Here is a 26476-nt window from a genome sequence, read left to right as displayed (position 1 = left end):
CAGAAGAAAGGATTTCATCTTTGTTTAAAACAGTCAATGTATTTTACCTGTGGTTGTGACAGACAGCTGAAAACATTTTTTGGCATCTGGTGCCCATTTAATCTTCACAGCACACCAGTAACGACTCAGCGTTTCCTCATCCGTCAAATCATTGATAGTCACAGTGAAGATTCCTTGGTTTGTGTCATCAGAGATTGAAAACCTTCCTGAACTTGTGTTTGGTTCGTTTGTTGTAATACTTTTTATAGAGCTGTCCTTCACACAAGTATTTCACATTGTTTTTGTAGCGCAGCTCATAGAGACATGGGATGGAGATGGAGCCTATGGCATTGACTGACACTTTACTCACTGTCACAATTTGACTGTGAATTCCTGACAAAACAACATAATAGCAGAAATCCCAAATATGTCCTTTACACAAGTATTTCACATGGTTTCTATATTGTGAGCCATAGAGACATTACATTACATTACAGTCATTTAGCAGACGCTTTTGTCCAAAACGACTTACAATAAGTGTATTCAACATAGGTATTCAAGAGAACTACTAGTCACCAGAAGTCATAAGTGCATCTCCTTTCTTAAACAAGCATCTAAAAGCACAAACCAGAGCAAAAGTACAGTGCAGAAGCAAATTACTACGAATACAATAAGTGCAGCGAACTGATACGAATACAATAAGTGCAACAAACTAATACGAATACAATAAGTGCTAAGAGGAAGGCTCAGGGTAGTACTTCTTGAAGAGGTGAGTTTTCAGCCTGCGCCGAAAGATGGGCAGCGACTCTGCTGTCCTGACGTCAGTGGGGAGTTCATTCCACCACTGTGGCGCCAGGACAGAAAAAAGCCGTGTCGGGCGGGGGCGTAGGGCTTGACCATGGCCTGGAGATAGGAAGGAGCTGTTCCTTTCACTGCCCTGTAGGCTAGCACCAGAGTCTTAAACTGGATGCAAGCTCTTACAGGGAGCCAGTGTAGAGAACGGAGAAGGGAAGTTGTGTGGGAGAACTTGGGGCGATTGAACACCAGACGAGCTGCAGCTTTCTGGACAAGCTCCAGAGGTCTGACGGCCGACGCAAGTAGTGAGTTGCAGTAGTCAAGACGGGAGATGACAAGAGCCTGGATGAGCACCTGCGCCGTCTCGTCAGTGAGGAAGGGGCGAATCCTCATGGGATAGAGATTGATTCTCCAGCCTTTACTGGCACTTTACTGACTGCAGTTATGCTGTGAATTCCTGCAACAAGAACAAACAAAACATTTTATTGGTTGTAAACACTGGAAATAATTTCTTCATATGAACTGCATGTGTAGATGTTTAAATTAGCTGCTGTTTTACATATTAGGTCATTGTTGTCTTCAAAATAAATTAAATACAAGGGTGGAGATTGTAAATTTATCCGCTGCGGGACTAATAAAGGATTATCTTGTTTATCTTATTTTATGACTTTTCTAACTGACAGTTATCCTTTTTTATCATCTTCTGACATGACCATTAGAAGAATACAATATATACTCAATTATAAAATCATTCCAGGCACTGACCTGTGAGTCCAGTGATGATGAGAAGAAAGTTAAGATAAACAGCCATGTTGGTGAGTGAGCAGGAAAATCAACATGAACCAGCGCACAGCAAGACTGATTATCTACTTCCTATTTCATGAATACGCAAATGCCCAAATCAAATATGTCTTCCCTTCTACTGTAAGGAAATTGCCTTATATTGGTTAGTTAGATTATGTTTCTGTTTCCTGCTACAGTTTCAGATAACTTTTTGAAATAGGACAGACATAGACTGTCCAAAGAAAAGAAACACAGTACATAACAAAACACACATAGAAACATAATGGAAAGACAGAATGGTGACAAAGCACCTTATATGAATTGTTGCAAGCTGTTGACACATCATAGGAAACAGTATGTCCATTGGTCCCAATAGGTTTTTGGGGTATTTTGAAAGGGATTATAAGTACATGGATATATATATATATATATGCTCTATGTCCTTAGTCCACTCATAGTCACAACGAACAACATCCCGCCCAGCCAGCATCCATCTAAGGTTACTGTAACAATTGATGGTTATTTTCTCTCCATAAACTCCATAATGATGATCCATAAAGACTTGGTGTACCTTAAGAGTATGAAATAAATAACAGGTAGATATGGAAGACGCTTCCAAGATATGTGTTTTGCATGTATAGGAGTTACATCTGATAAATAAATAGTTCCTTCAGATGTCCCTACTTTTGACTACAAAAATGATGACCCTGCTAAATGTTTTTCGACCAAATTATTAAAAATGTCACATAGGATTTGAAATGTTGCTGTATTGCGAGCCATAGAGACATGGGACAATGATTGAATTTCTTGCTTTCAATGACATTTCACTGACTTTAGTTATGCTTTAAATTCCTGAAACGAGAAGGAATACAACATTCTAACTGATACACTATTGGTATTGTTCCTTCCAATGACCTTCCTGTTTCGTATTTTAAATTATATGTGTCTAAAATGTATGAAATAAAACATCTGTATAAAGGATTCACCTCCTGCCCAATTGCATCATCATCTGACATGAGGAACACACCAAACATAATAGGCTGAACCATTTTAGGATGACCCCTACTGACCTGTGAGTCCAATGAGGATGAGAAGAAAGTTGAGATGAACAGCCATGTCAGACAAAACATCATGGACCAAGGCACTGGCAGACTATTGTAGAGAACTTTACCTCCTACATCTTAGATAAAATGCAGTAGCAACTGTTACAAACTTGCCTCCTCCTTAGCCAGGCAGTTGCATCACATACGTTGGCTGATGAAGTAAATATTGCATTTAGACCCATGGTATTTTGTTTATGTTACTATTAGTAAGCATTGTACACAGTAAGCAATCCATCCATCTATTATCTGGTGAGTGGATATTCTCCATCATATCTGGAAACCTCCCTTAATGGGAACACTTGAGGAACTGGATGACTAATACAAATAATGAAGATAGAACAGGTACAGTGGCAAAATATAGACTTTGTTGAGTGGAGGGGGACAAGGGGTAAAAATGAAGTGAGGTTGACGTCCGTTGATCAAGACAGCTATGGATTTTTTTTCTCGAAAATAGCTACTTCCTCTGACTCAACATGTCTTGCAAATAAATTTCCCCACACCACATCACTATGTAGTCTATTTTTCAATCCGGTTCCTCTCTTCTGGTCTGCTACATGATTGGTTGATGAGGAACAATGGTGGCGGGGCACACTTCAGGATCACTTCCAGTTTGTGAGGCCCTAAAATGGATTAATTTGAAACATAGGCCTTTTTCACAGCAGACATTTACCTTAAAAAGCATAGGTCTTACTATAAACATTAAAAATGGCTCTATTCCATTCAAGTGCCCCAGTAAGCCATGACAGTGTGAGCCAACAATCTCAATACTACAAACCTAAAACTGAATCGGCTAAATTGAATTTAGCCAGGCATACTGACTAGGAAATGACCAGTAACACAATATCTGAGGTTTTAAAAGTAATGTTTTTTTAAATGTGTGTAAGTTCTGTAGTGATAGTGGTTATAAACAAACTGAAGGTGGCAGTACAGGGCTATTTAACACTTCCAGTGGGTTTTTACCATCAGGTTGTACAATGCATTGACTGCTGGTTGCAGCACTGGCAGTAATACCAGTGAGACAAATGAAAGGCAGCAAATAAGAAGTGATTGGTATTTAAATACTACAACACAAAGATTAAAATTATATTTTTGCTGAACATAACTAGCACAGGTAAATTGGTTTTGGATTTAAATTTCAGGTGTGAGGTGATAAGTGTGTGTCAAGTGATCAGACATGCCATTTTAACATCAACCAACTTTAATATTGATGAAAAGGACCTCAAAAGATGGAGAACATTGGGTCTTTAAAAGAAAGAGCAAATCAAATGTTGTTTTGTCATATCCTTGGAAAAAAGATAGTCTTTTACATTAATTTGTCCATTAATTTAGTTAACTAAGACCACTCTTCATCATGCCCCTTTTTCACATGAGGATCATGAGTTAGCGTCCTGTGTTAGACTCCACAGGCTTTCAACTAACCCCAAAGTAGATCCATCCGCGTCATAATTAAACAATCAGAGCAAGAGACGTATTTTAAGCCAGACCATAATGTTTTTCAAATCCTAATCAAGTCGTCTTGTTGCATTTACCTAACTGCCACAGTTTCACAACATTAACCACTTGCTGCAACATTTATGATATTAAGATTTTGGATTTGTGATGGGAGGAGATGTGTGAGACATTGAAAGTTGGACAGAAAATATAATGATAAGAAAAATGTCATATTTAAGAAGTAACTTTGTTTATATGAGATACAGTACAGTAAGTAAAACACATTGACATTTGACACATGGATAGATACAACACATTTGACAAGATGAATTTAAAATGTTTGGACACATGGAAACCCTGCACAATGTGTCAAGATAACATACTTATGTGACCTTTAGGGCTACTAAATAATACAACAGTTAGACCCAAGACTCGGGTTGTCAATGGTGTTGTGGAAAACATAGCAAACAAACAGGATATGCTTCTTTGAAATGTATGCAGAACAGGATAAAGTAGGACAAAGGTGGAACAAACCGTGGTAACGTGTGCTAAGCTGCACTGATGCTAAGCCAATGTGCTGTACGTAACATTGTCTTCATTTGCTTCAACCTGTTGGAAAATAAGTAAAAAGTAAAAGAAATGGCAATAAGGAAGGAAGAACAAATAGAAAATGTCCCAGTCTGGGAAAAAAAATTGAGACCAAGAGTAAAAAAAAGAAAAGTACAGAACAAAAGTATGTGACAATCGCAGTGAGTTTTGGTTTTCTTAATATTTACCCTTTGGCCATTTTGTTGTCTCTTGTAAACTACAGAGCTATACGTCACGTCCTCATCTCTCTCAGCCTTTGTCCTCTGGGTAAGAGAGGTTACAGATGTGAAAGAGAGGACTAAGCATTTTCTGTTTTTGATGAATTACACATTGTTTTATTTAGGTGCAATTGGGAATGGTAAAACATGTTAATTTATTGTGTGTACCAATATGTCCTTGAGTCTGAGTTATGATAGTGATTGCTGCTTTCTCTTATTTCAAAAAATGAGGACAAAATTGCGCTAAATAGGAATATGTAATGACTATATGCAATGGTACAACCCTGCAGCCTGTACAGCTATGGAAAGGTATAGTAGATTCTCAGATTACCTGGCTTGAAGTATTCCTTATGTGCTCAACATTACTGTACGTAACATTGTCGTCATTTACTTCAACCTGTTGGAAAAAAAAGAAGTAAAAAATGACAATAAGGAAGGAAGAACAAATATACAATTTCCCAGTCTGGGAAAAAAACAGAGAGACCAACAACAAAATGTGAAAAAAAAAAGAAAAAAAAAAAGTTCTAAACAAAAGTATGTCACAATGGGTGTGGGTTTTGGTTTTCTTAATATTTACCCTTTGGCCACTTTGTTGTCTCTTGTTAACCACAGAGCTATACGTCACGTCCTCATCTCTCTCAGCCTTTGTCCTCTGGGTAAGAGAGGTTACAGATATGAAATAGAGGACTACGCATTTTCTGTTTTTGATGAATTACACATTGTTTAATTTAGTTGCAATTGGGAATTGTAAAACATTTTATTATATTAAGTGTACCAATATGTCATTTAGTCTGAGTTATATCGTTTGCTGCTTTCTCTTATTAACTAAAAATTACAAGGACAAAATTGCGCTAAATAGGAATATGTATTAACTATACGCAATGGTACAACCCTGCAGCCTGTACAACTATGGAAAGGGATAGTAGATTCTCAGATTACCTGGTTTGAAGTATTCCTTATGTGCTCAACTTTACTGTACGTTACTTCCTCTTCAGCCTGTGTAGAAGGAGCAAACCAAAAGAGTGTGTCCTTAAAATCTACATAAATGTCCTTTAAATTTAGTTTTACACAGTTTCAATTGAACTTAATTTGCAATGAATGAACATAGCTTAAGAAAAGGTCACGCTTGCTCAAATATTAAAATGAAAAATCATAATAATAGGAATTATGATAATTATTATACTGCTCAGTTAAGTCTTTCTGATAATGGTTAGTGTGATATCTATTTCATCTCATCCACATATGAGTTACATGTGCAAAGTTACAGAACGTCTGCAAAGTGATATTCTCTGAAATTTATTGCACTTAAATTATCACCCTCTCAATCTACTGCCTTTATTCTGTGGTTCCTTTAGAGTTCTTAGTAAAAAATTGGGAAATAAATAAGTTAATCTTACCTCTGTCATGGCTGATGATGCTGATTTGGTCTGCTCTAAATGTAAAACAAGAAAGACTCTGATTACTCTCAATGCAAATATTTAAGGCAATATTATTTCATTAATTATTAATCAAAGTTCAGCAACTTACTGTGTCTTTTCAACATGAACCAGATGAACAAGCTCAACATTACAGTGAAGACCAACACACTCAAAGGGATGATGAATGTCTTTAGTTTAGCAGAACCACTGCAGGAAAAATAAATAAATAAATACACAAAATGCAAAATAATTTGACAGAATTCATCAACCTTATTACGCGCTAAAACTCTTAAAGTTTCATTACCAACCAGTCTTGTTTTTCTATTTTACATACAAATACATAGAGATTTTCTTTATAACTGTTGTATTTCACCATTAAATGGCCACAGTTCTATAAATACTGCATGTTAATTCAAAGCCTTCTGACCTTTGCTGTTCATCCTGAACTGTGGTAGGTGTGCGGTCTCCAAGAACAGAGGTGAGATTCAGAGACTCAGTAGTGGGTGATAAGGTGGTGCTTGTTGTTGCAAGAGTGGCTATAACCCAAAACAAGACAATGATAATTGAAATGACAAGATTATTCCTTATATCTCTCGTTTTTTTATATTTAATCAAAAATATTAATAAACAAACATGTTTTACTTTCATATTTTTATATTTAAAATAACCCTTTTCATAATTTATGAAAAGGGTTAGTATCTCACTTGCTGTATTGGGGCTGATTGTAGTTGAAGTAGTTGAGCGTAACTCAGTAACAGTTACATGCACAGGCATCTGTAAGTCTCCTTTAACACATTGGTACCAGCCGCTGCTCTCTGTCCTCAGTCCACTCATAGTCACAGTGAAAACATTGTGATCCTTTGCATTGATGGAAACTCCTGTTCCATCTATTAATCCAGAGGATGCAGTCGTCACACAGGAGCTGCCCAGCCTGCACCAGCTCTTCTTACCAGGGTTAATACAGTAGCAATTGATGGTCATATCTTTTCCTTTAGATCCTGTAATCTCCTGATGATCCACATAGAGATTTGGTGTACCTTAAGGAAAATCAAAAGAAAGTTGTGGGTAGCCTCATAACAATCAATCTCCAAGGCAAACAATGAGACCCTGCTTATCTTTATCCTCAAAGTTTTACAATTTCATAAAAGGGTTGGAAATGTGCTTAACGGCTCTTTAAGGACTCTTACCGCTGACTGACAGATGAAAATACTTGTGGATATCAGGCCCATTATTAATCTCCACAGCACACCAGTAACCACCAGTATCTTCATTCCTCAGATTATTTACAGTCACAGTGAAGATATTTGGGATTTTGTCATCAGAGATTGAAATCCTTCCTGAATTTTGTTGGTTTGTTTTAATCACATACTCGCAGGAGAACCACGAATATCCTTCACACAAGTATTTCACATGGTTTCTATATTTTGAGTCATAGAGACATGGGATAGAGATTGATTTTCCAGCCTTTACTGACACTTTACTGACTGTAGTTATGCTGTGAATTCCTGCAACAAGAAAAGATACAGCATTTTACTGCATATATAGCAAACAACATTCATCTCATACATAATTGTCTCCAAATAACGTATAATTCCAAGACAAATCGGTGTTTTATTCTTGTGTATGACATTTGATTAATTACAGAGTGTATGAAATTACTCATTCCATCATAATCTGACATAACCAGCTCAAGATTGATTTAATATACAAAAACAATGACCCTTGTGACTGACCTGTGAGTCCGGTGATGATGAGAAGAACTCTGAGAGGAACATCCATGTCGGTGAGTGAGCAGAGTCAGACAAAAAATATCACGGGCTTATGCACTGACAGACTAATTTTCTGCTTCCTGATTGTCCTAAACATGCATTGCAGCTGTTAAAATCTCTCTTCCTCTTCCTTTCAGGGCAGTTACGCTTATTCTGAGTGAAGTGTTTTACATTCATTAAAACAAATATCAAGTAAAAACAAACAAATAAAAAATGCTTGAGTTAATAATAATAATAGCAATGATTTATGTTTTTAAATTGTCTGTTTTTATTTGCACAATAATGAAGAGCAAGACTTGTCACATTGTTCATTTCCATTTCTTTGAGACTGCTGTTTCTTACTTTGCGAAATATTACACAACACCTCCAAGTTATTCCACTGAATCGAGCCCTAGATGTTCTGGAGATTATTGACAAAACAAGATAATCAGATATTTTGTAGCACTATATAGTTGATCTTATTAAAGCCAGTGTGTGTAGGAGGATTGAGGACGACAATGAATGAAAAGGACAGTTCACCCCCCTTATTATTTCTGGAAAGAGACATTGCTGCTGAGTTCTTCTGATGTGTTTTTTGGCAATTTGAGCACCACCACAAGAGAATGCAGACATCTCTACGGTAGATAACAACACTTAGCAACTCTCACCAAAACAATCTAGATTAATAATAGCATTACAGGTTTTCTTTTTTTTTAATTTATTTTGGGTTGAACTCTGTCTTAAAGGTTCTCTCACATTCATGATTGTCTTCAATGTCAAAATGTCAACTCATGGTAGGAGAAGTTGCAAGAGCACTCCTTGACACTTCATTAATTTGGATAATTTTAGTGGCCTCTCATCTGCTTTTGGTTAATATTTAAACTGTTGCTTTTACTCAATGTGTCCGACTGTCAGTGCAAAATACGCAAAATAACACTTTTACCTTACAGATCTCTGATACAAACTGTAGGGTTGATTGATTTATCCAAAATGTTGAAAGATACTACGAATGAAGTGCACATCAGAATGACTTCATCAGTGTTGCCATGCTCTCAGGATTAATGTCCTCTCCCAGCCTGCACCACTTTGTTTTTTCTGGATATTCATAGCGGCACCTGACAGTCACACTTCCTCTTTCAGAAGAAAGGATTTCATCGTTGTTTAAAACAGTCAATGTATTTTAGCTGTGGTTGTGACAGACAGCTGAAAACATTTTTTGACATCTGGTGCCCATTTAATCTTCACAGCAGACCAGTAACGACTCAGCGTTTCCTCATCCGTCAAATCATTGATAGTCACAGTGAAGATTCCTTGGTTTGTGTCATCAGAGATTGAAAACCTTCCTGAACTTGTGTTTGGTTCATTTGTTGTAATCATTTTTATAGAGCTGTCCTTCACACAAGTATTTCACATTGTTTTTGTAGCGCAGCTCATAGAGACCTGGGATGGAGATGGAGCCTATGGCATTGACTGACACTTTACTCACTGTCACAATTTGACTGTGAATTCCTGACAAAACAACATAATAGCAGAAATCCCAAAGATGTCCTTTACACAAGTATTTCACATGGTTTCTATATTGTGAGCCATAGAGACATTACATTACATTACAGTCATTTAGCAGACGCTTTTATCCAAAACGACTTACAATAAGTGTATTCAACATAGGTATTCAAGAGAACTACTAGTCACCAGAAGTCATAAGTGCATCTCCTTTCTTAAACAAGTATCTAAAAGCATAAACCAGAGCAAAAGTACAGTGCAGAAGCAAATTACTACGAATACAATAAGTGCAGCGAACTGATACGAATACAATAAGTGCAATAAACTAATACGAATACAATAAGTGCTAAGAGGAAGGCTCAGGGTAGTACTTCTTGAAGAGGTGAGTTTTCAGCCTGCGCCGAAAGATGGGCAGTGACTCTGCTGTCCTGACGTCAGTGGGGAGTTCATTCCACCACTGTGGCGCCAGGACAGAAAAAAGCCGTGTCGGGCGGGGGCGTAGGGCTTGACCAAGGCCTGGAGATAGGAAGGAGCTGTTCCTTTCACTGCCCTGTAGGCTAGCACCAGAGTCTTAAACTGGTTGCGAGCTCTTACAGGGAGCCAGTGTAGAGAACGGAGAAGGGAAGTTGTGTGGGAGAACTTGGGGCGATTGAACACCAGACGAGCTGCAGCTTTCTGGACAAGCTCCAGAGGTCTGATGGCCGACGCTGGGGCTCCGGCAAGTAGTGAGTTGCAGTAGTCCAGGCGGGAGATGACCAGAGCCTGGATGAGCACCTGCGCCGTCTCGTCAGTGAGGAAGGGGCGAATCCTCATGGGATAGAGATTGATTCTCCAGCCTTTACTGGCACTTTACTGACTGCAGTTATGCTGTGAATTCCTGCAACAAGAACAAACAAAACATTTTATTGGTTGTAAACACTGGAAATAATTTCTTCATATGACCTGCATGTGTAGATGTTTAAATTAGCTGCTGTTTTACATATTAGGTCATTGTTGTCTTCAAAATAAATTAAATACAAGGGTGGAGATTGTAAATTTATCCGCTGCGGGACTAATAAAGGATTATCTTGTTTATCTTATTTTATGACTTTTCTAACTGACAGGTATCTTTTTTATCATCTTCTGACATGACCATTAGAAGAATACAATATATACTCAATTATAAAATCATTCCAGGCACTGACCTGTGAGTCCAGTGATGATGAGAAGAAAGTTAAGATAAACAGCCATGTTGGTGAGTGAGCAGGAAAATCAACATGAACCAGCGCACAGCAAGACTGATTATCTACTTCCTATTTCATAAATACGCAAATGCCCAAATCAAATATGTCTTCCCTTCTACTGTAAGGAAGTTGCCTTATATTGGTTAGTTAGATTATGTTTCTGTTTCCTGCTATAGTTTCAGATAACTTTTTGAAATAGGACAGACATAGACTGTCCAAAGAAAAGAAACACAGTACATAACAAAACACACATAGAAACATAATGGAAAGACAGAATGGTGACAAAGCACCTTATATGAATTGTTGCAAGCTGTTGACACATCATAGGAAACAGTATGTCCATTGGTCCCAATAGGTTTTTGGGGTATTTTGAAAGGGATTATATAAGTATATGTATATATATATATGCTCTATGTCCTTAGTCCATTCATAGTCACAACGAAAAACATCCCGCCCAGCCTGCACCCATCTAGGGTTACTGTGACAATTGATGGTTATTTTCTCTCCATAAACTCCATAATGATGATCCATAAAGACTGGGTGTACCTTAAGAGTATAAAATAAATAACAGGTAGATATGGAAGACGCTTCCAAAATATGTGTTTTGCATGTATAGGAGTTACATCTGATAAATAAATAATTCCTTCAGATGTCCCTACTTTTGACCACATAAATGATGACCCTGCTAAATGTTTTTCGACCAAATTATTAAAAATGTCACATAGGATTTGAAATGTTGCTGTATTGCGAGCCATAGAGACATGGGACAATGATTGAATTTCTTGCTTTCAATGACATTTCACTGACTTTAGTTATGCTTTAAATTCCTGAAACGAGAAGAAATACAACATTCTAACTGATACACTATTGGTATTGTTCCTTCCAATGACCTTCCTGTTTCGTATTTTAAATTATATGTGTCTAAAATGTATGAAATAAAACACCCGTATAAAGGATTCACCTCCTGCCCAATTGCATCATCATCTGACATGAGGAACATATCAAACATAATAGGCTGAACCATTTTAGAATGACCCCTACTGACCTGTGAGTCCAATGAGGATGAGAAGAAAGTTGAGATGAACAGCCATGTCAGACAAAACATCATGGACCAAGGCACTGGCAGACTATTGTAGAGAACTTTACCTCCTACATCTTAGATAAAATGCAGTAGCAACTGTTACAAACTTGCCTCCTCCTTAGCCAGGCAATTGCATCACATACGTTGGCTGATGAAGTAAATATTGCATTTAGACCCATGGTATTTTGTGTATGTTACTATTAGTAAGCATTGTACACAGTAAGCAATCCATCCATCTATTATCTGGTGAGTGGATATTCTCCATCATATCTGGAAACCTCCCTTAATGGGAACACTTGAGGAACTGGATGACTAATACAAATAATGAAGATAGAACAGGTACAGTGGCAAAATATAGACTTTGTTGAGTGGAGGGGGACAAGGGGTAAAAATGAAGTGAGGTTGACGTCCGTTGATCAAGACAGCTATGGATTTTTTTTCTCGAAAATAGCTACTTCCTCTGACTCATCATGTCTTGCAAATAAATTTCCCCACACCACATCACTATGTAGTCTATTTTTCAATCCGGTTCCTCTCTTCTGGTCTGCTACATGATTGGTTGATTAGGAACAATGGTGGCGGGGCACACTTCAGGATCACTTCCAGTTTGTGAGGCCCTAAAATGGATTAATTTGAAACATAGGCCTTTTTCACAGCAGACATTTACCTTAAAAAGCATAGGTCTTACTATAAACATTAAAAATGGCTCTATTCCATTCAAGTGCCCCAGTAAGCCATGACAGTGTGAGCCAACAATCTCAATACTACAAACCTAAAACTGAATCGGCTAAATTGAATTTAGCCAGGCATACTGACTAGGAAATGACCAGTAACACAATATCTGAGGTTTTAAAAGTAATGTTTGTTTAAATGTGTGTAAGTTCTGTAGTGATAGTGGTTATAAACAAACTGAAGGTGGCAGTACAGGGCTATTTAACACTTCCAGTGGGTTTTTACCATCAGGTTGTACAATGCATTGACTGCTGGTTGCAGCACTGGCAGTAATACCAGTGAGACAAATGAAAGGCAGCAAATAAGAAGTGATTGGTATTTAAATACTACAACACAAAGATTAAAATTATATTTTTGCTGAACATAACTAGCACAGGTAAATTGGTTTTGGATTTAAATTTCAGGTGTGAGGTGATAAGTGTGTGTCAAGTGATCAGACATGCCATTTTAACATCAACCAACTTTAATATTGATGAAAAGGACCTCAAAAGATGGAGAACATTGGGTCTTTAAAAGAAAGAGCAAATCAAATGTTGTTTTGTCATATCCTTGGAAAAAAGATAGTCTTTTACATTAATTTGTCCTTTAATTTAGTTAACTAAGACCACTCTTCATCATGCCCCTTTTTCACATGAGGATCATGAGTTAGCGTCTGTGTTAGACTCCACAGGCTTTCAACTAACCCCAAAGTAGATCCATCCGCGTCATAATTAAACAATCAAGCAAGAGACGTATTTTAAGCCAGACCATAATGTTTTTCAAATCCTAATCAAGTCGTCTTGTTGCATTTACCTAACTGCCACAGTTTCACAACATTAACCACTTGCTGCAACATTTATGATGTTAAGATTTTGGATTTGTGATGGGAGGAGATGTGTGAGACATTGAAAGTTGGACAGAAAATATAATCATAGAAAAAAGCTCATATTTAAGAAGTAGCTTTGTTTATATGAGATACAGTACAGTAAGTAAAACACGTTGAATTTTGACACATGGATAGATACAACACATTTGACAAGATGAATTTGGAATTTTTTGGACACATGGAAACCCTGCACAATGTGTCAAGATAACATACTTATGTGACCTTTAGGGCTACTAAATAATACAACAGTTAGACCCAAGACTCGGGTTGTCAATGGTGTTGTGGAAAACATAGCAAACAAACAGGATATGCTTCTTTGAAATGTATGCAGAACAGGATAAAGTAGGACAAAGGTGGAACAAACCGTGGTAACGTGTGCTAAGCTGCACTGATGCTAAGCCAATGTGCTGTACGTAACATTGTCTTCATTTGCTTCAACCTGTTGGAAAATAAGTAAAAAGTAAAAGAAATGGCAATAAGGAAGGAAGAACAAATAGAAAATGTCCCAGTCTGGGAAAAAAAATTACAAAATCTAGTGAGACCAAGAGTAAAAAAAAGAAGAAAAGTACAGAACAAAAGTATGTGACAATCGCAGTGAGTTTTGGTTTTCTTAATATTTACCCTTTGGCCATTTTGTTGTCTCTTGTTAACCACAGAGCTATACGTCACGTCCTCATCTCTCTCAGCCTTTGTCCTCTGGGTAAGAGAGGTTACAGATGTGAAAGAGAGGACTAAGCATTTTCTGTTTTTGATGAATTACACATTGTTTTATTTAGGTGCAATTGTGAATGGTAAAACATGTTCATTTATTGTGTGTACCAATATGTCCTTGAGTCTGAGTTATGATTGCTGCTTTCTCTTATTTCAAAAAATGAGGACAAAATTGCACTAAATAGGAATATGTAATGACTATATGCAATGGTACAACCCTGCAGCCTGTACAGCTATGGAAAGGTATAGTAGATTCTCAGATTACCTGGCTTGAAGTATTCCTTATGTGCTCAACATTACTGTACGTAACATTGTCGTCATTTACTTCAACCTGTTGGAAAAAAGAAGTAAAAAATGACAATAAGGAAGAAGAACAAATATACAATTTCCCAGTCTGGGAAAAAAACAGAGAGACCAACAACAAAATGTGAAAAAAAAAAGAAAAAAAAAAAGTTCTCAACAAAAGTATGTCACAATGGGTGTGAGTTTTGGTTTTCTCAATATTTACCCTTTGGCCAGTTTGTTGTCTCTTGTTAACCACAGAGCTATACGTCACGTCCTCATCTCTCTCAGCCTTTGTCCTCTGGGTAAGAGAGGTTACAGATATGAAATAGAGGACTACGCATTTTCTGTTTTTGATGAATTACACATTGTTTAATTTAGTTGCAATTGTGAATGGTAAAACATGTTATTATATTAAGTGTACCAATATGTCATTTAGTCTGAGTTAAATCGTTTGCTGCTTTCTCTTATTAACTAAAAATTACAAGGACAAAATTGCGCTAAATAGGAATATGTATTAACTATATGCAATGGTACAACCCTGCAGCCTGTACAACTATGGAAAGGGATAGTAGATTCTCAGATTACCTGGTTTGAAGTATTCCTTATGTGCTCAACTTTACTGTACGTTACTTCCTCTTCAGCCTGTGTAGAAGGAGCAAACCAAAAGAGTGTGTCCTTAAAATCTACGTAAATGTCCTTTAAATTTAGTTTTACACAGTTTCAATTGAACTTAATTTGCAATGAACGAACATAGCTTAAGAAAAGATCACGCTTGCTCAAATATTAAAATGAAAAATCATAATAATAGGAATTATGATAATTATTGTACTGCTCAGTTAAGTCTTTCTGATAATGGTTAGTGTGATATCTATTTCATCTCATCCACATATTAGTTACATGTGCAAAGTTACAGAACGTCTGCAAAGTGATATTCTCTGAAATTTATTGCACTTAAATTATCACCCTACCACTGCGGTGTAAACATATAAATATGACCAATCTCAATCTACTGCCTTTATTCTGTGGTTCCTTTAGAGTTCTTAGTAAAAAATTGGGAAATAAATAAGTTAATCTTACCTCTGTCATGGCTGATGATGCTGATTTGGTCTGCTCTAAATGTAAAACAGTAAAGACTCTGATTACTCTCAATGCAAATATTTAAGGCAATATTATTTCATTAATTATTAATCAAAGTTTAGCAACTTACTGTGTCTTTTCAACATGAACCAGATGAACAAGGTCAACATTACAGTGAAGACCAACACACTCAAAGGGATGATGAATTTCTTTAGTTTAGCAGAACCACTGCAGCAAAAATAAATAAATAAATGCACAAAATGCAAAATAATTTGACAGAATTCATCAACCTTATTACGCGCTAAAACTCTTAAAGTTTCATTACCAACCAGTCTTGTTTTTCTATTTTACATACAAATACATAGAGATTTTCTTTATAACTGTTGTATTTCACCATTAAATGGCCACAGTTCTATAAATACTGCATGTTAATTCAAAGCCTTCTGACCTTTGCTGTTCATCCTGAACTGTGGTAGGTGTGCGGTCTGCAAGAACAGAGGTGAGATTCAGAGACTCAGTAGTGGGTGATAAGGTGGTGCTTGTTGTTGCAAGAGTGGCTATAACCCAAAACAAGACAATGATAATTGAAATGACAAGATTATTCCTTATATCTCTCGTGTTTTATATTTAATCAAAAGTATTCATAAACAAACATTTTTTACTTTTATAATTGTAGTACTTACTTGTGGTAGATGGCTCAGTAACAGTTGGCTCAGTAACAGTTACATGCACAGGCATCTGTAAGTCTCCTTTAACACACTGGTACCAGCCGCTGCTCTCTGTCCTCAGTCCACTCATAGTCACAGTGAAAACATTGTGACCCTTTGCATTGATGGAAACTCTTGTTCCATCTATTAATCCAGAGGATCCAGTCGTCACACAGGAGCTGCCCAGCCTGCACCAGCTCTTCTTACCAGGGTTAAGATGGTAGCAATTGATGGTTATATCTTTTCCTTTAGATCCTGTAATCTCCTGATGATCCACATAGAGATTTGGAGTACCTTAAGGAAAATCAAAGAAAGCTGTGGGTAGCCTCATAACAATCAATCTCCAAGGCAAACAATGAGACCCTGCTTATCTTTTTCCTCCAAAGTTTTACAATTTCATAAAAGGGTTGGAAATGTGCTTAACGGCTCTTTAAGGACTCTTACCGCTGACTGACAGATGAAAATACTCGTGGATATCAGGCCCATTATTAATCTCCACAGCACACCAGTAATCACCAGGGTCTTCATCCCTCAGATTATTTACAGTCACAGTGAAGATTCTTTGGATTTTGTCATCAGAGATTGAAATCCTTCCTGAATTTTGTTGGTTTGTTTTAATCACATACTCGCAGGAGTGCCAATAATATCCTTCACACAAGTATTTCACATGGTTTCTATATTTTGAGTCATAGAGACATGGGATAGAGATTGATTTTCCAGCCTTTACTGACACTTTACTGACTGTAGTTATGCTGTGAATTCCTGCAACAAGAAAAGATACAGCATTTTACTGCATATATAGTAAACAACATTCATTTTATGCATTATTGTCTCCAAATAACGTATAATTCGTAGACAAATCGGTGTTTTATTCTTGTGTATGACATTTGAATAATTACGTGTATGAAATTACTCATTCCATCATAATCTGACATAACCACCTTAAGCATGACTTAATATACAAAAACAATGACCCTTGTGACTGACCTGTGAGTCCGGTGATGATGAGAAGAACTCTGAGAGGAACATCCATGTCGGTGAGTGAGCAGGGTCGGACAAAAAATATCATGGGCTGATGCATTGACAGACTAATTTTCTACTTCCTGATTTTCCTAAACATGCATTGCAACTGTTAAAATCTCTCTTCCTCTTCCTTTCAGGGCAGTTACGCTTATTCTGAGTGAAGTGTTTTACATTCATTAAAACAAATATCAAGTAAAAACAAACAAATAAAAAATGCTTGAGTTAATAATAATAGCAATGATTTATATTTTTAAATTGTCTGTTTTTATTTGCACAATAATGAAGAGCAAGACTTGTCACTTTGTTAATTTCCATTTCTTTGAGACTGCTGTTTCTTACTTTGCGAAATATTACACAACACCTCCAAGTTATTCAACACTTAGCAACTCTCACCAAAACAATCTAGATTAATAATAGCATCACAGGTAAAGGGAAAATGTGTTATTTTTTATTTAGCTTTTATTTATTTATTTTGGGTTGAACTCTGTCTTTAAGGTTCTCTCACGTTAATGATAGTCTTCAATGTCAAAATGTAAACTCATGGTAGGAGAAGTTGCAAGAGCACTCCTTGACACTTCCTTAATATGGTTAATTTTAGTGGCCTCTGATCTGCTTTTGGTTAATATTTAAACTGTTGCTTTTACTCAATGTGTCCGACTGTCAGTGCAAAATACGCAAAATAACACTTTTACCTTACAGATCTCTGATACAAACTGTAGGGTTGATTGATTTATCCAAAATGTTGAAAGATACTACTAATGAAGTGCACATAGAATGACTTCATGAGTGTTGCCATGCTCTCAGGATTAATGTCCTCCCCCCCCCCCTTTTCTGCAAATAGGCACTTATTCAGTTTTAGTGTGTAGTGTGCTGTAGATCACACTTCCATCTGATGGTTCAGTCTGAGGGGAGAAAACAAGCACAGAGAAGTGAATGCTGAACAATAATGGACTAATCATAACCACAGTACTAATACATTTTATTTATCAAAGTTCATTGAAATGAATCACATACCATGTGTCGCACACTATCCTTTATTACAATGGTACTGTATGTCACACTCTCTCCAGGAAATTTGCAGTCAGATTGATACAATTTCAATGGAAAGACACAAATGTAGGCAGATGTGTTTTCAGGTGTTAAATAAAATAAAAAGTTCTTGTCTGGTTTACCTGCTGATGGGCTGCTGCATGCTGAGTATGAAAAATGGTAGCGTAGGGCACATCTGGATCACTCCCTATTTGTGAGCCCTATGAGGGATGAATTTGAAATTTGAATATAACTAAAGTAGTCGCTTTGCATGTCGGAGGTTTGCTTTGTGTATGCCTGTGTCGTGATGAAAACTGATTAAACAGCAAGATAATGCAGAACTGTCATCGGTGACAGAATGGGAAGAGTCACAGCTTTTGGAGTACAGTTGTGCAGTTACTTTGAGTGACTCAATAAAATAATCTAAACACTGTGAACAATCTTGGCACTTTTTTTCACCTCTCAAGCGACATTGGTCCTCAACAAACTTGCAAAGAAGAATCATTAAAATGGTTGATAAGAATGTAAGGCTGCTGCTGAGTCTAACTCATTGTTCTGGTTATAAAAATGCTTTGTTATTTCATTTTATCAAGGTTTAAAATATCAAGGTAATGTTTTTGCCAGGTTTTTCCATTTTTGCTGTTTTGAGCAGAAAATGAGGGTTAGGGTTATATCCGTAGACCCACTGTGTCCCTTGATGGGTTATTTTTTGGGTTTAAATGGTGCAGTATATTACCATGTGCCATGATGATGTAGATCTAGTCATTTAAAGTCAACTCACACTCAATGTAAGTATTGTATATTTTATACTTGATTGGCTATGTTCCTTAAATGCTGTTAACTCATTTGCTGTATGATCAGTCCAAATTTGGACATACAGTTAAATGTTAATCCACATGGCAAATAAGGGAAATATGACATTTACATTTACATTACATTACAGTCATTTAGCAGACGCTTTTATCCAAAGCGACTTACAATAAGTGTATTCAACATAGGTATTCAAGAGAACTACTAGTCACTAGAAGTCATAAATGCATCTCCTTTCTTAAACAAGCATCTAAAAGCACAAACCAGAGCAAAAGTACAGTGCAGAAGCAAATTACTACGAATACAATAAGTGCAACAAACTAATACGAATATAATAAGTGCTAAGAGGAAGGCTCAGGGTAGTACTTCTTGAAGAGGTGAGTTTTCAGCCTGCGCCTAAAGATGGGCAGTGACTCTGCTGTTCTGACGTCAGTGGGGAGTTCATTCCACCACTGTGGCGCCAGGACAGAAAAAAGCCGTGTCGGGCGGGGGTGTAGGGCTTGACCATGGCCTGGAGATAGGAAGGAGCTGTTCCTTTCACTGCCCTGTAGGCTAGCACCAGAGTCTTAAACTGGATGCGAGAAGGGAAGTTGTGTGGGAGAACTTGGGGCGATTGAACACCAGACGAGCTGCAGCTTTCTGGACAAGCTCCAGAGGTCTGATGGCCGACGCCGGGGCTCCGGCAAGTATTGAGTTGCAGTAGTCCAGGCGGGAGATGACAAGAGCCTGGATGAGCACCTGCGCCGTCTCGTCAGTGAGGAAGGGGCGAATCCTCATGGGATAGAGATTGATTCTCCAGCCTTTACTGGCACTTTACTGACTGCAGTTATGCTGTGAATTCCTGCAACAAGAACAAACAAAACATTTTATTGGTTGTAAACACTGGAAATAATTTCTTCATATGAACTGCATGTGTAGATGTTTAAATTAGCTGCTGTTTTACATATTAGGTCATTGTTGTCTTCAAAATAAATTAAATACAAGGGTGGAGATTGTAAATTTATCCGCTGCGGGACTAATAAAGGATTATCTTGTTTATCTTATTTTATGACTTTTCTAACTGACAGTTATCCTTTTTTATCATCTTCTGACATGACCATTAGAAGAATACAATATATACTCAATTATAAAATCATTCCAGGCACTGACCTGTGAGTCCAGTGATGATGAGAAGAAAGTTAAGATAAACAGCCATGTTGGTGAGTGAGCAGGAAAATCAACATGAACCAGCGCACAGCATGACTGATTGTCTACTTCCTATTTCATAAATACGCAAATGCCCAAATCAAATATGTCTTCCCTTCTACTGTAAGGAAGTTACCTTATATTGGTTAGTTAGATTATGTTTCTCTTTCCTGCTATAGTTTCAGATAACTTTTTGAAATAGGACAGACATAGACTGTCCAAAGAAAAGAAACACAGTACATACCAAAACACACATAGAAACATAATGGAAAGACAGAATGGTGACAAAGCACCTTATATGAATTGTTGCAAGCTGTTGACACATCATAGGAAACAGTATGTCCATTGGTCCCAATAGGTTTTTGGGGTATTTTGAAAGGGATTATATAAGTATATATATATATATATATATATATATATATATATATCTATGTCCTTAGTCCACTCATAGTCACAACGAAAAACATCCCGCCCAGCCTGCACCCATCTAGGGTTACTGTGACAATTGATGGTTATTTTCTCTCCATAAACTCCATAATGATGATCCATAAAGACTTGGTGTACCTTAAGAGTATGAAATAAATAACAGGTAGATATGGAAGACGCTTCCAAGATATGTGTTTTGCATGTATAGGAGTTACATCTGATAAATAAATAATTCCTTCAGATGTCCCTACTTTTGACCACAAAAATGATGACCCTGCTAAATGTTTTTCGACCAAATTATTAAAAATGTCACATAGGATTTGAAATGTTGCTGTATTGCGAGCCATAGAGACATGGGACAATGATTGAATTTCTTGCTTTCAATGACATTTCACTGACTTTAGTTATGCTTTAAATTCCTGAAACGAGAAGGAATACAACATTCTAACTGATACACTATTGGTATTGTTCCTTCCAATGACCTTCCTGTTTCGTATTTTAAATTATATGTGTCCAAAATGTATGAAATAAAACACCTGTATAAAGGATTCACCTCCTGCCCAATTGCATCATCATCTGACATGAGGAACACACCAAACATAATAGGCTGAACCATTTTAGGATGACCCCTACTGACCTGTGAGTCCAATGAGGATGAGAAGAAAGTTGAGATGAACAGCCATGTCAGACAAAACATCATGGACCAAGGCACTGGCAGACTATTGTAGAGAACTTTACCTCCTACATCTTAGATAAAATGCAGTAGCAACTGTTACAAACTTGCCTCCTCCTTAGCCAGGCAGTTGCATCACATACGTTGGCTGATGAAGTAAATATTGCATTTAGACCCATGGTATTTTGTTTATGTTACTATTAGTAAGCATTGTACACAGTAAGCAATCCATCCATCTATTATCTGGTGAGTGGATATTCTCCATCATATCTGGAAACCTCCCTTAATGGGAACGCTTGAGGAACTGGATGACTAATACAAATAATGAAGATAGAACAGGTACAGTGGCAAAATATAGACTTTGTTGAGTGGAGGGGGACAAGGGGTAAAAATGAAGTGAGGTTGACGTCCGTTGATCAAGACAGCTATGGATTTTTTTTCTCGAAAATAGCTACTTCCTCTGACTCAACATGTCTTGCAAATAAATTTCCCCACACCACATCACTATGTAGTGTATTTTTCAATCCGGTTCCTCTCTTCTGGTCTGCTACATGATTGGTTGATGAGGAACAATGGTGGCGGGGCACACTTCAGGATCACTTCCAGTTTGTGAGGCCCTAAAATGGATTAATTTGAAACATAGGCCTTTTTCACAGCAGACATTTACCTTAAAAAGCATAGGTCTTACTATAAACATTAAAAATGGCTCTATTCCATTCAAGTGCCCCAGTAAGCCATGACAGTGTGAGCCAACAATCTCAATACTACAAACCTAAAACTGAATCGGCTAAATTGAATTTAGCCAGGCATACTGACTAGGAAATGACCAGTAACACAATATCTGAGGTTTTAAAAGTAATGTTTTTTTAAATGTGTGTAAGTTCTGTAGTGATAGTGGTTATAAACAAACTGAAGGTGGCAGTACAGGGCTATTTAACACTTCCAGTGGGTTTTTACCATCAGGTTGTACAATGCATTGACTGCTGGTTGCAGCACTGGCAGTAATACCAGTGAGACAAATGAAAGGCAGCAAATAAGAAGTGATTGGTATTTAAATACTACAACACAAAGATTAAAATTATATTTTTGCTGAACATAACTAGCACAGGTAAATTGGTTTTGGATTTAAATTTCAGGTGTGAGGTGATAAGTGTGTGTCAAGTGATCAGACATGCCATTTTAACATCAACCAACTTTAATATTGATGAAAAGGACTTCAAAAGATGGAGAACATTGGGTCTTTAAAAGAAAGAGCAAATCAAATGTTGTTTTGTCATATCCTTGGAAAAAAGATAGTCTTTTACATTAATTTGTCCTTTAATTTAGTTAACTAAGACCACTCTTCATCATGCCCCTTTTTCACATGAGGATCATGAGTTAGCGTCTGTGTTAGACTCCACAGGCTTTCAACTAACCCCAAAGTAGATCCATCCGCGTCATAATTAAACAATCAAGCAAGAGACGTATTTTAAGCCAGACCATAATGTTTTTCAAATCCTAATCAAGTCGTCTTGTTGCATTTACCTAACTGCCACAGTTTCACAACATTAACCACTTGCTGCAACATTTATGATGTTAAGATTTTGGATTTGTGATGGGAGGAGATGTGTGAGACATTGAAAGTTGGACAGAAAATATAATGATAAGAAAAATGTCATATTTAAGAAGTAGCTTTGTTTATATGAGATACAGTACAGTAAGTAAAACACATTGACATTTGACACATGGATAGATACAACACATTTGACAAGATGAATTTAAAATGTTTGGACACATGGAAACCCTGCACAATGTGTCAAGATAACATACTTATGTGACCTTTAGGGCTACTAAATAATACAACAGTTAGACCCAAGACTCGGGTTGTCAATGGTGTTGTGGAAAACATAGCAAACAAACAGGATATGCTTCTTTGAAATGTATGCAGAACAGGATAAAGTAGGACAAAGGTGGAACAAACCGTGGTAACGTGTGCTAAGCTGCACTGATGCTAAGCCAATGTGCTGTACGTAACATTGTCTTCATTTGCTTCAACCTGTTGGAAAATAAGTAAAAAGTAAAAGAAATGGCAATAAGGAAGGAAGAACAAATAGAAAATGTCCCAGTCTGGGAAAAAAAATTACAAAATCTAGTGAGACCAAGAGTAAAAAGAAAAGTACAGAACAAAAGTATGTGACAATCGCAGTGAGTTTTGGTTTTCTTAATATTTACCCTTTGGCCATTTTGTTGTCTCTTGTTAACCACAGAGCTATACGTCACGTCCTCATCTCTCTCAGCCTTTGTCCTCTGGGTAAGAGAGGTTACAGATGTGAAAGAGAGGACTAAGCATTTTCTGTTTTTGATGAATTACACATTGTTTTATTTAGGTGCAATTGGGAATGGTAAAACATGTTAATTTATTGTGTGTACCAATATGTCCTTGAGTCTGAGTTATGATTGCTGCTTTCTCTTATTTCAAAAAATGAGGACAAAATTGAGCTAAATAGGAATATGTAATGACTATATGCAATGGTACAACCCTGCAGCCTGTACAGCTATGGAAAGGTATAGTAGATTCTCAGATTACCTGGCTTGAAGTATTCCTTATGTGCTCAACATTACTGTACGTAACATTGTCGTCATTTACTTCAACCTGTTGGAAAAAAGAAGTAAAAAATGACAATAAGGAAGGAAGAACAAATATACAATTTCCCAGTCTGGGAAAAAAACAGAGACCAACAACAAAATGTGAAAAAAAAAAGAAAAAAAAAAAAGTTCTAAACAAAAGTATGTCACAATGGGTGTGAGTTTTGGTTTTCTTAATATTTACCCTTTGGCCACTTTGTTGTCTCTTGTTAACCACAGAGCTATACGTCACGTCCTCATCTCTCTCAGCCTTTGTCCTCTGGGTAAGAGAGGTTACAGATATGAAATAGAGGACTACGCATTTTCTGTTTTTGATGAATTACACATTGTTTAATTTAGTTGCAATTGTGAATGGTAAAACATGTTATTATATTAAGTGTACCAATATGTCATTTAGTCTGAGTGATATCGTTTGCTGCTTTCTCTTATTAACTAAAAATTACAAGGACAAAATTGCGCTAAATAGGAATATGTATTAACTATACGCAATGGTACAACCCTGCAGCCTGTACAACTATGGAAAGGGATAGTAGATTCTCAGATTACCTGGTTTGAAGTATTCCTTATGTGCTCAACTTTACTGTACGTTACTTCCTCTTCAGCCTGTGTAGAAGGAGCAAACCAAAAAAGTGTGTCCTTAAAATCTACGTAAATGTCCTTTAAATTTAGTTTTACACAGTTTCAATTGAACTTAATTTGCAATGAACGAACATAGCTTAAGAAAAGATCACGCTTGCTCAAATATTAAAATGAAAAATCATAATAATAGGAATTATGATAATTATTGTACTGCTCAGTTAAGTCTTTCTGATAATGGTTAGTGTGATATCTATTTCATCTCATCCACATATTAGTTACATGTGCAAAGTTACAGAACGTCTGCAAAGTGATATTCTCTGAAATTTATTGCACTTAAATTATCACCCTACCACTGCGGTGTAAACATATAAATATGACCAATCTCAATCTACTGCCTTTATTCTGTGGTTCCTTTAGAGTTCTTAGTAAAAAATTGGGAAATAAATAAGTTAATCTTACCTCTGTCATGGCTGATGATGCTGATTTGGTCTGCTCTAAATGTAAAACAGTAAAGACTCTGATTACTCTCAATGCAAATATTTAAGGCAATATTATTTCATTAATTATTAATCAAAGTTTAGCAACTTACTGTGTCTTTTCAACATGAACCAGATGAACAAGGTCAACATTACAGTGAAGACCAACACACTCAAAGGGATGATGAATTTCTTTAGTTTAGCAGAACCACTGCAGCAAAAATAAATAAATAAATGCACAAAATGCAAAATAATTTGACAGAATTCATCAACCTTATTACGTGCTAAAACTCTTAAAGTTCCATTACCAACCAGTCTTGTTTTTCTATTTTACATACAAATACATAGAGATTTTCTTCATAACTGTTGTATTTCACCATTAAATGGCCACAGTTCTATAAATACTGCATGTTAATTCAAAGGCCTTCTGACCTTTGCTGTTCATCCTGAACTGTGGTAGGTGTGCGGTCTGCAAGAACAGAGGTGAGATTCACAGACTCAGTAGTGGGTGATAAGGTGGTGCTTGTTGTTGCAAGAGTGGCCATAACCCAAAACAAGACAATGATAATTGAAATGACAAGATTATTCCTTATGTCTCTCGTTTTTTATATTTAATCAAAAATATTCATAAACAAACATTTTTTACTTTTATAATTGTAGTACTTACTTGTGGTAGATGGCTCAGGAACAGTTGGCTCAGTAACAGTTACATACACAGGCATCTGTAAATCTCCTTTAACACACTGGTACCAGCCGCTGCTCTCTGTCCTCAGTCCACTCATAGTCACAGTGAAAACATTGTGACCCTTTTCATTGATGGAAACTTTTGTTCCATCTATTAATCCAGAGGATCCAGTCGTCACACAGGAGCTGCCCAGCCTGCACCAGCTCTTCTTACCAGGGTTAAGATAGTCGCAATTGATGGTTATATCTTTTCCTTTAGATCCTGTAATCTCCTGATGATCCACATAGAGATTTAGAGTATCTTAAGGAAAATCAAAGAAAGCTGTGGGTAGCCTCATAACAATCAATCTCCAAGGCAAACAATGACACCCTGCTTATCTTTATCCTCAAAGTTTTACAATTTCATAAAAGGGTTGGAAATGTGCTTAACGGCTCTTTAAGGACTCTTACCGCTGACTGACAGATGAAAATACTTGCGGATATCAGGCCCATCCTTAATCTCCACAGCACACCAGTAATGACCAGGGTCTTCATCCCTCAGATTATTTACAGTCACATTGAAGATTCTTTGGATTTTGTCATCAGAGATTGAAATCCTTCCTGAATTTTGTTGGTTTGTTTTAATCACATACTCGCAGGAGTGCCAATAATATCCTTCACACAAGTATTTCACATGGTTTCTATATTTTGAGTCATAGAGACATGGGATAGAGATTGAT

At 36.8% G+C, this 26476-nt stretch overlaps 3 protein-coding genes across 5 annotated transcripts; all 3 read right to left on the bottom strand.

Annotated features, from left to right (window-relative positions):
- Nucleotides 1-4100: 4100 nt before the first annotated feature.
- On the bottom strand, nucleotides 4101-8124 carry LOC129092779 (uncharacterized). Its single transcript, XM_054600796.1, has 11 exons — nucleotides 8049-8124; nucleotides 7503-7820; nucleotides 7020-7352; nucleotides 6743-6851; nucleotides 6425-6522; nucleotides 6295-6329; nucleotides 5837-5893; nucleotides 5475-5549; nucleotides 5229-5294; nucleotides 4868-4942; nucleotides 4101-4700 (listed from the first exon to the last, which is right to left on the bottom strand). The coding sequence occupies exons 1-11, from the start codon at nucleotides 8092-8094 to the stop codon at nucleotides 4656-4658; spliced, it is 1257 nt and encodes a 418-aa protein (XP_054456771.1). The 5' UTR covers nucleotides 8095-8124; the 3' UTR covers nucleotides 4101-4655.
- Nucleotides 8125-13087: 4963 nt separating this feature from the next.
- Nucleotides 13088-17569, bottom strand: LOC129092777 (uncharacterized). Of its 2 annotated transcripts, none has more exons than XM_054600791.1 (11): nucleotides 17235-17569; nucleotides 16692-17009; nucleotides 16224-16541; nucleotides 15989-16097; nucleotides 15671-15768; nucleotides 15541-15575; nucleotides 15049-15105; nucleotides 14687-14761; nucleotides 14444-14509; nucleotides 14089-14163; nucleotides 13088-13906 (listed from the first exon to the last, which is right to left on the bottom strand). In XM_054600791.1, the coding sequence occupies exons 1-11, from the start codon at nucleotides 17326-17328 to the stop codon at nucleotides 13862-13864; spliced, it is 1290 nt and encodes a 429-aa protein (XP_054456766.1). In that variant the 5' UTR covers nucleotides 17329-17569; the 3' UTR covers nucleotides 13088-13861. The 2 variants fall into 2 exon arrangements, with proteins under 2 accessions (XP_054456766.1, XP_054456767.1); XM_054600792.1 differs by having other exon boundaries at nucleotides 15989-16025.
- Nucleotides 17570-23056: 5487 nt separating this feature from the next.
- Nucleotides 23057-26372, bottom strand: LOC129092778 (uncharacterized). 2 transcript variants are annotated; one of them, XM_054600793.1, is made up of 10 exons: nucleotides 26208-26372; nucleotides 25741-26029; nucleotides 25506-25542; nucleotides 25187-25284; nucleotides 25057-25091; nucleotides 24565-24621; nucleotides 24203-24277; nucleotides 23960-24025; nucleotides 23605-23679; nucleotides 23057-23428 (listed from the first exon to the last, which is right to left on the bottom strand). In XM_054600793.1, exons 1-10 carry the CDS (start codon nucleotides 26289-26291, stop codon nucleotides 23384-23386), a joined length of 861 nt encoding a protein of 286 aa, XP_054456768.1. In that variant the 5' UTR covers nucleotides 26292-26372; the 3' UTR covers nucleotides 23057-23383. The 2 variants fall into 2 exon arrangements, with proteins under 2 accessions (XP_054456768.1, XP_054456770.1); XM_054600795.1 differs by lacking the exons at nucleotides 23605-23679; nucleotides 23960-24025 and having other exon boundaries at nucleotides 23058-23428.
- Between the last annotated feature and the right edge of the window lie 104 nt (nucleotides 26373-26476).

The sequence above is a fragment of the Anoplopoma fimbria genome, chromosome 6 (genome assembly GCF_027596085.1).
Source record: "Anoplopoma fimbria isolate UVic2021 breed Golden Eagle Sablefish chromosome 6, Afim_UVic_2022, whole genome shotgun sequence".
Taxonomy (NCBI): Eukaryota; Metazoa; Chordata; class Actinopteri; order Perciformes; family Anoplopomatidae; genus Anoplopoma; species Anoplopoma fimbria.
The sequence above is the reverse complement of the archived record's forward strand: the minus strand, read 5'-3'. Positions and strand labels throughout refer to the sequence as shown.

What these genes read in the sequence shown, in the direction of transcription:
- LOC129092779 (XM_054600796.1), bottom strand. Translation starts at nt 8,094, where the DNA reads ATGGATGTTCCTCTCAGAGTTCTTCTCATCATCACCGGACTCACAG. An exon ending in AATCAGCCCCAATACAGCAA is followed by an intron (nt 6,852 to 7,019) that starts GTGAGATACTAA and finishes TTTGGGTTATAG; the next exon opens with CCACTCTTGCAACAACAAGC. An exon ending in CATCATCAGCCATGACAGAG is followed by an intron (nt 5,894 to 6,294) that starts GTAAGATTAACT and finishes CCTTCTACACAG; the next exon opens with GCTGAAGAGGAAGTAACGTA.
- LOC129092777 (XM_054600791.1), bottom strand. Translation starts at nt 17,328, where the DNA reads ATGCATCAGCCCATGATATTTTTTGTCCGACCCTGCTCACTCACCGAC. An exon ending in TACTGAGCCATCTACCACAA is followed by an intron (nt 16,098 to 16,223) that starts GTAAGTACTACA and finishes TTTGGGTTATAG; the next exon opens with CCACTCTTGCAACAACAAGC. An exon ending in TAAGGAATACTTCAAGCCAG is followed by an intron (nt 14,164 to 14,443) that starts GTAATCTGAGAA and finishes TCTCTTACCCAG; the next exon opens with AGGACAAAGGCTGAGAGAGA.
- LOC129092778 (XM_054600793.1), bottom strand. Translation starts at nt 26,291, where the DNA reads ATGAAGACCCTGGTCATTACTGGTGTGCTGTGGAGATTAAGGATGGGC. An exon ending in TCCTGAGCCATCTACCACAA is followed by an intron (nt 25,543 to 25,740) that starts GTAAGTACTACA and finishes CTGTTCTTGCAG; the next exon opens with ACCGCACACCTACCACAGTT. An exon ending in GTTCAGGATGAACAGCAAAG is followed by an intron (nt 25,285 to 25,505) that starts GTCAGAAGGCCT and finishes TTTTTGCTGCAG; the next exon opens with TGGTTCTGCTAAACTAAAGA.